General features: G+C 38.5%; 2 protein-coding genes across 4 annotated transcripts in view; one reads left to right on the plus strand and one right to left on the minus strand.

The window, feature by feature from the left end:
* The window catches only part of LOC139463347 (protein Wnt-1-like), a 33,012-nt gene extending 26,182 nt beyond the window's left edge, over positions 1-6,830 (plus strand). Inside the window, exons 5-6 of one of the 2 annotated variants that reach the window (XM_071244595.1) lie at positions 609-635; positions 5,826-6,830. In XM_071244595.1, the coding sequence (XP_071100696.1) occupies positions 609-635; positions 5,826-6,163 (365 nt within the window). In that variant the 3' untranslated portion in view covers positions 6,164-6,830. The remainder of the gene's footprint in view (positions 1-608; positions 636-5,825) is intronic. The other variant, XM_071244596.1, reaches the window with a different exon arrangement.
* A 2,471-nt stretch (positions 6,831-9,301) lies between these two features.
* The window catches only part of LOC139463740 (protein Wnt-6-like), a 40,922-nt gene continuing 38,145 nt past the window's right edge, over positions 9,302-12,078 (minus strand). For both annotated transcript variants that reach the window (XM_071244997.1, XM_071244998.1), the window contains exons 3-4: positions 11,499-11,776; positions 9,302-10,585 (exon numbers count right to left, since the gene is read on the minus strand). In XM_071244997.1, coding sequence (XP_071101098.1) covers positions 10,124-10,585; positions 11,499-11,776 — 740 coding nt within the window. In that variant the 3' untranslated portion in view covers positions 9,302-10,123. The remainder of the gene's footprint in view (positions 10,586-11,498; positions 11,777-12,078) is intronic.

Raw genomic sequence — 12,078 nt, forward strand, 5'->3', positions numbered from 1 at the left:
TGTGTTATGAAATGCTATTGTTTCTTGGACCTATCACCGCACACATCCATGAAGCCACTTTAGCTCACGCTTCCACGTATGGACACACGTCAGTAACTGTATTTTTAGTCATTGACCGGAATATAAAATTATTCAAATAACTCTGTTTAGTCCACGATGTTACTATTTCGTTTGTATTGTTATATGTAGCGCGGATTGGTGTTGGCGGGTGGGGTATGGTGTGTGTCGTAGGTGAATATATATAAATGTACCTAATTTGTCTATTTGTCGGTCTAAACCTCTAGGAAATGAAGGTCCACAGGTCGGGTTAAGATAGGGCGTATACATACATACATACATACATACATACATACATACATACATACATACATACATACATACATACATACATACATACATACATACATACATTGTGCTTCTTCGTACATGTAGGCTATCCATACGTATACCTTCGATGTACATCGTTGCAGAAAATGAGCTGATGTGTGCATGTTTTGGTTGACATTTCCACTGCACTAGTATGAGAATAATTAGAATATATAATGCCAGTTTGATCCTTGTAACATACACGAAGTTTTTCATGTTTCATGGGTGCTTGTTTCTGCTAGATAACGAAGGAAAGGCCCAGGTGAAAGGTCAGTATATAGGCGATGTATGGTTTGACACTCTGATAAAGCCGGGATGGTTTTCATTGAAATAACCTTTAAACGGCATTGTTTCAGGAACAATAATGTGTCTATCTTACCAACTTTATATCTTCGACCTGTTTCTACGATGAAATTGAATCTTCCTGGCTTTATCAGTTCTTGTGGTTAGCTACATATATAGTTAGAGTAAGCACGCTTGACGCTAAACTCTCTCAATCTGCATGTTTCTTACAAATCTGTACTGAGTTTAAACGATCATCGTTTTATACTGATAAAGCCCACTTTCCCAGTGCTAACATGTGGTTGTGTGTGTGTGCCTGTGCTTGTGCCTGCTACCATATTAGTTACATTGTAGTCACCATGCTACAGATGTGCACTCACTTCTAATTTCAACTACAGTTCCTCATCCATAGCATTCCGTAGATTGCAATGTTGAAAGAACACGTTGCCATATAGAATACTAACTTGTCCATTTTAACAAACTGATTTGAACTAACTGGCGCATTATCCAGAGTTGATTGAGAAAAACATGTTATTCATGGACACCGAACTTTAGAAACGTACCATTATATAGTGATACGTCTGTATGTAACAGACGAATCAATCCATAAAATAGATGATCCGGTGTTTTTGAGTTCGTTAATCACCAGTCACGACCTCGTTCATACAGTGGTCCTGTAAACTTTACCGCATGAAACGCATATAGATTCGAATGTTATTACATCCAATATAACAGTCAGTAAACATAGCCAGTTACACCTACCACCATATAGTTGTCCCCAAATCATGAATGTTGGTCCTATTGCTTACACTGGTATAGGACATTCAACATCACTTATAATCATAATAATATCACAAATTATACAACATTAACAAAAGCTAAATGACAAGTGACTGTAACTTTACTATATTTTGAATTAAAAACTAACATATATACCACATTTATAATTACCAACTGAACTATGGGCTGAATCATATGGTCTCACGAGCAGGTATTGACCTGATCACCAACTGCTAGTACATGAAACCTATAGTATATTAAACATACCAATTAATACAATAAATTACTGCATATACAGAACTGCTAAACACTATTTACTATCAACAGTTTTTCTGTAGATAACACTTTTAGATTAATCAATTATTAATGAAATTACGATTACAAAGTGTAAAACAATACAAACATAAACATTCATATTTCATGTTTTCTTCGTTAAAACAGCGTTTCTGAGACAAATTAAACTAACCTGAACCATTGTTTCCTCATTTCCAAAGTTATCTCTCTTGATGTCCACAGCCAAGTGATCAGGCGTGCGACATCTTCTCAGAATGAAGAGCATGTGTATTACTAAACCAATCAAAATGGACCAATTTTGTTGACAGAAACTTTAAGCAAGTTAAATGTGATCAAACACTTACTGGTTACTGGCCAGTCTAACCATGCGTTAAACGATACATCATCATCCATGATGTATCATATATCCCTACAGTTCCTCAATTACTTTTTTATCATATAACTATTAAATACCTTTGAGTATTTATAATGGTCTTTGCGAAAACAATTTTCTTTTGATAATGTATTTTACACTTTTGGTACTGTACAATTATCAGCTCACGTTATTTGGCCAAGCGCAACTCTGTGTTGTGACCGATAGCGTAGCGCCAGTTGTCCCTGTGTTCTGGGACGTGACATACCCCTGCACCCTGTAGTCAGGGTACCTCGGCAGGCTGGACCCTGAGCGTCACTGTCCAGCAGTCCAGCAGATCATTCCGTACGAGTAAAGTATTCGATTCTGATATCTGAACAGATGTCTACAGTTTCCTCTTGCACAAAGCGGTGTTAGCGCAACGTCAAGTATAACTCCAACAACAACATAGAGTAGTACCATAATCACTGCACCCTAGTCCCTTCCCACACTAGACAGTGTCAGTCAAATGTATTTTAGCATGTGTCATGCAGGAGGCAGGATCATCACAGACTAATGTGTTTCCAGTTAATATGATATGGGAAGTTTCATAGTCGTCTTGAATACTGCAGTTCTATTTTACTAATACTTTTACTTTGATAAATATGAAACCTTTAACCACCGAGGGTCCTAGCTTTGTGTGACGTCGATTACCATCGTTTTGTCTGTCGTCTTCAAAAAATATGTAAATGAATCACATTGTTCTTCTACATTCAATAATTCAATGTTCAAGGTGGCTCAACATTAAGGTTATTCATTACTAATATATAATATAATCATTGTTAACATATTGTGTTCCACATGGAAATTAAAAGCAGTAAATAAGTACACGTATTTCATGTGTAACACTATCTTAAACTTCGTACGGCAAGCACATACCAAAACATTCCTTAAGTAGCATTCGAAATAGCGGTTAATCATAAAAGAAACCATACTGAAATATAGGGATGCACACAGACTGTTTAATCATAATCTTTCTGGTCAAACTAACGGTGTTTCTACTTGAAAAAAAAGTGTTTATGTTTTGAAGTAGTGATGATATTGTGTCTTCAACAAACGTCCCATGTCACATTATATGGAAGTCAACATCAACGAATCTAGTTGTTTCTCAAAGAAACCCTAAACAGCACAGTTAGATTCCAAATCCATTTGGAGAAATATAATAGTCCAAAAGTGAAATTGAAGGAATAACAATCGTCAATCGTCAAAGTCGATTGCCCAACTTGCTGCTGCACAGCTTGACACACGATGTCACTGAGTATTATCTAAATTGATCGCTATGAAATCGTATCCCATCGCTTTGAACCGATCAGTCTAATTTATAATAAATAAATCGTGATATAAGTATCCTTATTTCTCAATAGTCTTTCTGTGCAGTGTTTGGGGACAACAAGGTCTTGCTTGGTGTCTACGAGAATACATATCCTTATCAAACTGTTCTCGACATAAAAAATAAAGTTATGCATTTTTATGTGCTTTGCTGAACAATCTTGTTTCTCAAAGAGAAGTATGTAGTGTCAGATTTGTTATTTGTTTGTTGGCGTTTAACGCCGCACTCAGCAATATTCCAGCTATACAACGGCGGTCTGTAAGTAACCGAATCTGGACCAGACAATCCAATGATTTAAATCATGAGCACCGATCCACGCATTTGGGCCATGATGACATCAACCGTCAGATGTGTGATGAAGCTGATGCTGTGCTACAATTCTATGTTGATTACTTGCAACAATTTTGACTTGTTTGATAGGCATTGCATTACTTAGAAGTTGACGGAATACAATAGATAACAACTTCATTATTTACATTTATGGATAACAACTTCTTTATTTCCAAATATTGATAACAACGTCTTTATTTACTATTGTGACTAAATGATTTCGGTTTTGTGCTGCACAACAGTATTTCAATACATCTTTGTGTGGGCGCAAATACCAGAGTAACACATTTTGTATTCTTTGTTTTTTTCCCATGAGCAATGGTTCTAACAAACCAAAGATCATAACCAGAATCAGTATGGGATTGGAACCCACCTTTATCGGATTCTGGCAGGTCTAAGCATTTACATGTATACGTTTAGGGTCCTCTCTTGGTGACGCAACTTAATTGTTACATATTACAATTGTCGGCAAGAGCCACGTGTTTGTATTGTGACTTGTCCGTGTGTTACTTCCCATATGATATTTTCTGATCATCAGTGTAATCTGTAGTCTTTTCTATAATAACATGATCAGTTCAGCTGAAATACGTTCTGTATTCTAAATTTCTCTGGAAATTACGTGTAATTGGCATATCAATTCTACAACATATCGTATAGTTGATACTTCTCAACTGGATGTTTCCTAAACTCTTAACAACCGTCTTAGCCATTATGCGAAGTTCTCGAGCTGCTTATGTTCACGGTAGCGTTCCACAGGGGGGTCTATGCTGTGTGAAGTTCAGAGAAGAGTAGGTCCCCAGTATGCCATGCTCGTCGAGGATAGTGTGGTCAGGTCGGTGACTTGGCTGATACCGTGGCATCATGCTCCCTCGGCGTGGCTCGTTTCTACTGCTTTCAATCAAGGATATGGTTAACATTCAGTTATTTACAAGCGACCATGATACAGGTTGAATGTTTCTGACTTATTAAGCAACATTCACTCAACATAACATTCGCTTTGTCGCGTGGCTTGATCAACGTTCCCACTGACGACTTACTGATTTGGTTACACAACTACAGTATACAGACGTCATCTCTTACTTCCGTGCTTAGCCGTGTTTTAAAAGGACCCGGCGATCACACTCGACTCACTGCACTAAAAGACGGTGTTAGCTTCTGAAACTGAAAGCACGAAGAGACACAAACCAACGACATATGTCCGTCGTTGTCCCTTTCTGTATCGAAGAGAATTACCTCAATCATTCCCGTGTCCCTGCGCAGACGCAGCAGCACCTTTCTCACACGCGCTTATCCATGAATTATTATGCTGCGAGCTTCTAGTATATGTCAACTACTTCGTGTTATTTGACGACGTACAATACATCTTCCTGAGGCAAGAGAGTTAACTGACTTTAAAAGTCCAGTTTCCACCCTTGCCGAACTTGGCTGGAATTCCTGGGCTCGATCGTAGCGCCACCAGTGGCTATTACGAGTTATGTCATTTCTATGCCTCTCCTATTGACCAATCAGATTCAACCTCTCGTATCACTTGAATTTGTTTCCAACAAAACGGTGGCGCCCAGTCAAGACGATCTGATCGATAATTAAGATCTATATTGTGATAAAACGAGTCTTACATCGCAAAGTGCATCAAATCACGTGAGCACCTTGATTAAAAACATGAAAAGATTTAGAAAATATCTGTTGACAACGAGTTAGCGGTGCACATGCTTTGCAAATCCTGCAGTCGACCGAAATCTGCATGACACTCTACGAACCGGATTTCGATTTCGGTGCGCGATTTTGATTGGACTATGTATAGACTCGTTATTCCAGCCAAAATGTAACTCCATAATACCAGCCTAGTTCGGCAAGGGTGGAAACTGGACTTTTATAGTCAGTTAACTCACTTGCCTCGGGAAGATGCGTACAATACTGGGCTCCTATCACTGGTCTGAGACCAAAAAGTTGGATCTAAACACAAAGTGTGAATATGTTCTTTGGAGATGAAATATGTTACAACATGTCAGTTGTATGTGTCAAAGTGTTTTATTCTGACATTTTCACTTACAGGGAACAAAGGTCGTGGTCGTGGCCGGAGGCGAAGGCGGTTCAACTTCAATCCCGTAAACGTCAACCATAAGAAACCAGGTCGACGCGATCTTGTCTACTTTGAGAATTCACCATCGTTTTGCGAAAAGGATAATGGTATTGGATTTCAGGGCACGCTTGGACGTGAGTGCAATGCCACTTCTATCGGAGTTGACGGTTGTGATCTGATGTGTTGTGGGCGTGGTCATACGACAGAAAAGTACATAGTAACAGAACGATGTAGCTGTACTTTTCACTGGTGTTGTCATGTGAAGTGCAAGACTTGTACACGCACAAAGGTCAAACACAGTTGTCTCTAGTGTCACTGTTTTCCATAACGTGCTGTCGGTGAACAAGTTACAACAACGGTTCGCCATGCCAAGATAATTGACAATATGTTCAAGCAACATTTTCATGATTTCACATTTGTGTTTTCAAACTAAGTTTGAAGTGCCATGCTGGCAGTATCTTTTGTACATAATATTAACTTCCATGTGGATTTCCATCTGATGTGTTCACTGGATTGAACTGCCTGCTGCATGTTCCAGGTCATGGACGTGTATGTCATGGGCGAGCTACCATGTCATCATACAAATGTGTGTTTACTAGGAGTTGTTCTGTGCATTGTGTGTCTGAATATTATCCTAGTTTTAGTGTTGAGTGGATACATGATTTATACATGAGTTTACATGTATCCAGAACTGTACAACCTACGCACAGCCATGTCAAGAATAATTAACCATCAATTTTTTTGTTAAACAGCAATATAATCACTGATAGCAATTTTTCAACAACTTGTAATGCAGCAGTCTGGTCACTGTGGCATATGTTGCATTGCCTTAAATACATGTATTACTATGCAAGTGGTTCAACTGAGTGAATTACACCCCTCATATCCTGATGCAACATGTGCTTGTGTTGTTCAGTAGTACCTTGAGAAAGCTACATGACAAAGAATTCATGTGTCCATGGTATGTTTTAGTTACATGATCCTTCATATTATTCAAACAAATGTACAAACGTTTGAGTTAGATGTAAATTATATTGACTCAAAAGAATAAATTATGTTTGAATCAGTCCTAGTTTGAGTTGAAATTCAGTTGTGTGTATGAAAACAACGGTAACGCTGAACAGACACCATAATTCATTGTTCGTGTGCGGTTGGAAACGATACCCAGGTATGGTGTTCATGGAGCGTGTGTCAGTAGCATCCACACATCCTCATGATTTCAAGTTGTATTAAGAGTGTGTATATTAATCAGAAGAAATCAATCTTTGACAAATAATCAATCAAGTCACAATAACATACCTGGTATACATCGTAATGATATATCCGATTTTGGTAGTTGACAACCAGGTTCGAATATGCCTCAACTGTCAACTGATCTTTACTTTCTAATTACTAACAATCACGTATTCTCATTTGCGTTAAAGTATTATTCCTTGCCATTTGTCTCATCTGATCCATCTCATAACGGTTCCCCTTCGCGATACATGGGAAGAGACCACAGGTATTGTTTTCGTCAGCAGCGTGTAGTGTAATAGCCCCAAGTCTCTTTATATCTGGGATAACATCTAATGATATCAAATGTTCTTTTAGAAATATATCTCTGCATTGAAGTCTCGGTGAAAAAGTACAGATCTCTTTCATTTTGTTCCGGCTTGCACCGTACCACGACTGATGAATGACTCATACAACCATATCCCACTGTTGTTTCATTGCAGTCCTTGACATTGTGTTCCAAGAATATCGGAGATACACGAACACGTGCGAACATTACGGACGAAAACATTCCACATTTCATCTATACATGTATTGACGTAAGCTGTTAAAAATGTGTGAAAGGTGTACATGGTGAATCAGAGATTAAATACATTCGTCACCACTCGCCCCTTTCCGTAAGCTGCAAGAGGACTCGCTCTCCTATCGATGAATGTCATGTGCCAAAATACGACTCACCAATCAGAATGCACGTATGACTTCAAGTACTTCGGTCAAAGAATCCCTTAGGAATTATATTTGATTTTACATAGGTCATGCATCGAAAGAATACCCAAGATACATTTAACTGTGTTCAGTCAGACTGTATAATACGTAAGCCCCGAGGTGTTTTAAATAGCATCTGCAATGTATATGCTACATAGGGGAAATCTACGTGAATCATTACGTGAGTTGAAAAATCTTTTAGCTATGCACGTTTGCGCATAGACGGAGCCCAGTCGTAACACTGGCAGCGAGAGAAACACAAGTCGCTATTCGGCTTGTCCCGGAATAAGATAATGGTCAGAATAAGATAAAGTAATGCTGAACCTCGCCGGAGCTCACTCGTGAGTTCAGACATATAATACATGTTATTTTCTACAAAACACGTCTCCTCGGCCTTTTCGACTTTATCTAAAGAATAGAGTTTTGTATTTTGTATTTCTTGATTGTGTAGCCACAGAACGTTTTGCGCGGCCAATGTTTATACGGCATGTACAATGCGATGTCATTCCCCCCCCCCCCGTTCATAGATAATCTCAAAACTGCCCAACATCTGAGGACACAAACACTATGGATAGTTTACCTGGAGTTTAAATGTATACATGAACTTATACGCTGGCGATTGGTCTCAGTTCTAGTGACAACAAAGCACACATACACGTTTAACTGTGTTCTCGTCTTGTAATATCTATTTTTTTCTGGCCAACGGTACCAAGTTACATACTACATGATGAAAATGAGTAAAACGACTAGGATATATGATACTTTGTGACATCAGAGAAAGAAGAGTTCAATTGTGAGTTCTCATTACTAAACGGATGACATTAAGATATATGCGTCTACCTTTTCTTTCTGAAGCTAAACAAATAACTGTGTATGATATTCCTTATAAACATTTAATCAAATGACAAAAAAAACCATTCACGAACTGTAAAGAAATATTACAGAAAAGCACTTTTTTGAGCAGATATAAATTTTAAATAATAAACCGTACCCGTTCAACAGCAAACGTTAAAGACTATGTAAAAGTATGCTTCTGACAATGTCAGTATTGGTGGGACTGGGAAAGCAACACGATAGCAAAAGGTTTAAAAAAGAACCCAGTAATTTCAGTGAGGATTTCTATTTTTCAGCACTGCATATATTTCATTTATTTTTATGGGCCCACGATATGCAGAAAAAATGTTTGTGATAATAATCATATTGTATTTTGGTTGGGTGGCATGTCTTTGCAAACAGCAGGTACGCGGTACAAACACCCTCAAGCGCTTTTTTAAACTTTCCATGGTAATCACAACTGAACGGCGACAACTGAATTGTCTCGGCGGATATATAGTCATGTGTTGACCTGAGGGGTTTTATTTCCATAGCATGCTGGTGATTGTTTCACGTGTATCTCAAAGACAAGAGAATCAAACGGAAACTATTTGTTGTGAGTGGAACCTACAATTAAAAAGAAACAAATATTGGCTTTCATGTGTCATTTGATTTATTTTATTGTGCAATGAGATTCCTGTAGAACATCAATTAACAGCTTAACATCGATGTAATAAATCAATATGTACAATAAAGCATTAGAACACACCAACATTAGTGGCGTTGTTGAAAGCTCCAGATCACAATACGGATTGACCAAAGCGTAAATTAGCAACGTTGACTCAGAACTGCACTGGGCAAGAACTAAAACAAGAGAAATTACTAAAAGGAAATAAAATGAGGCAGAAATGCCATGAATTTTATACTCTACAATTAAATATAATTACATGTATCTGATATGCTTATAGATAATAACATCTACATTTTCTACACTCACAGCCCTTTACCGCAAATCTCCAAAAAAACCATTAAAACTCGCAGTAGTATTGACATCACGATTAGCAGAAAGCAAAGCGCAAACTGGATGCAAATCTTAGCAAACCACATATCATTTCCCAATGGCACTATTCCCACTTGACTCTCATGATCAGTCACGTACTATATAGCTTGATGAAAGCATGTTTTAAAAGATGCAGCCTATGTACAACACTACAGCAGACACAATATCGTAACTATTGTCGTCCCATGTCCACAGTGGAAGGAACGGGTTGTCAAGGGTGCCTACAGTGCACGTCTTCATGGCATGACAACATATGGCATGTGTCTCAGTGCCGTTCTCACAGTATCATGTCCATCTCCGCTTCATGCTGGTCCTACTGTTATAAAGGCACTGGTGGTAGATACTTGACAATATTCTACAAATGCCGCAACTGCTGGTCATAGCACAGACGAGTTTACCTGCGGTTTGGTGCTACGGGTGTCAGGAGCAGCGATGAACAGTCTCCACCGACACACATGTTTCACACTCAACCTCACAACACCAAATAAACTGACATTTGCAGTTCTTCTTTACGGTCACTTCCGTTTTGGTATATCCGCGACCACAACACAACAGGTCACACCCACTTACATCCTGGGAGTCGGGGTTACATTCGCGATGCTTTGTCCCTAACGATCCCAATCTTTTGCTCCTTTTACAAAAATTGGGCGACTCTTCTGAATAGACCAAGTCGTCTTTGGCTGGAGGTTTTATTGTGTCCCCCTCGGGTATTAGTCCTTTACCGTCATTTGTAATTATAACCTTAGCTCCACCATCGAATTTCTTTTTAAGAACATCTCCGGCTGTTTTGAACACAGGCATCTTTCGCCAGCATGTTTTGAGCGTGCACGAACCGGACAAGCCATGACATTTGCATTCCTTTCTCATATGGCGGGTAACGGCCTGGAAAAAAACCCGTCAAAGGTTACGTTTAAGATTTTTGCAAACAATCAACGTGTCTGACGTAGATATCGGAGTTTTTTGGAAGAAATACTTCGAAAGGACAAATGTCACTCCAGCCAGTCGATGAATGGCGCACCTCGCATGTCAGGTAGCATTACACTTTCATTACATATTTCACTGATCAATCCCATTTTAGTATGTGCCACTGTATTTACGACCTGAACAAATGGTGTCCTAACGACTTGTTTGATACCAAATTTAAGTAAAGCTGTGTAAAAGGAATTCTATGCTTCCTTGTATGTTTAATTATTATAATATGAAAAATTAGGAAAAAAACAAGATAGGATTTAGATGTAGATAGTATGATCAGTAACGTATACACTCACTCGCTATAACCAATCGCTGTGACCAGGTTGTTAAGGATGTTTCATATTAAGAGACAAAAATACCCAACTAAGTGACAAGATATCATACGGCCACTTTTGGCTCACGGGACCTAAACAATTAAAGAAATTAGCAAATCTTTTAGAAATTGTTATGAAAGTTATCAGACGTATGAATGAGAACAAGGTCTTGTTCCTCTTAACACATACCAGCATTGGCCTAAGAATAATATAAAGGTTATGCTAAAATGAATTTGAAAAAGCGGACTTTAGAGGTTATGAAGAAGACATATCAATCATATGGTGAAATAGTAATTTTGGGCGACGGCCTTCCTCGTGGTTATATTTTCTCGAATATTTTTACCACTCTTGTGTACTTGAACATGCCAGAAGTAGAAAACGTGCAAGAGTAAGACAAAACGACTAGTTTTCAACCATGGTGAGTTTCAAACTATAATTACACATTTCCAGAGGGCAAAAAGGGCCGTTATCCTACCTCGTCTAGTTAAAAATATAAAATGTTTGTATACCTGTCTTCCAGCTTCGTTATTATGCAGTTGTATCAGCGTTGTGACGTCACCCCGTCGCTTCTTGCGACGTCTAGCATCCATGAATTCTCTTGACTTCTGGTAACCGAACTCCACATTGTCTCCACATCCGCCCCATTCCCACTCGCCATCAGTAGCAACATCCCGTATGTTGTTATCACAGGTACACTGGAGTAAGCGCCCAGTGCTGCATGCCTCCGTCACGGCAAACACCACGCCGGCAGCGGTAATTGCGTAGACAAATGCAGCTTCCCTCGTATCTGAAACAGTAAGTATAATATAATACCAATACATGTAAAAAGGTAACGATTTTCCAAGAGCGTAGTTAATCTTGCTTGACGAACCGCTAAATTTGGGAGTTCTCTTTACACATATCATTTCTCAAAACTAATGACACGGACAAACACATCATCTTTAATAATTATAAATTAATATCTTTTTACAGTTAGTCTGGCGTGTTTCATGTGCATACTTTCAATACATGTAATCTTATCAAGTATGTGTCATTTCGTTTAACAATACAAATACATGTTAAAAAATTCTGATGACAACAACATTGATA

The sequence above is a fragment of the Haliotis cracherodii genome, unplaced genomic scaffold (assembly GCF_022045235.1).
Source record: "Haliotis cracherodii isolate W230 unplaced genomic scaffold, xgHalCrac1.p SCAF_16, whole genome shotgun sequence".
Lineage (NCBI taxonomy): Eukaryota > Metazoa > Mollusca > Gastropoda > Lepetellida > Haliotidae > Haliotis > Haliotis cracherodii.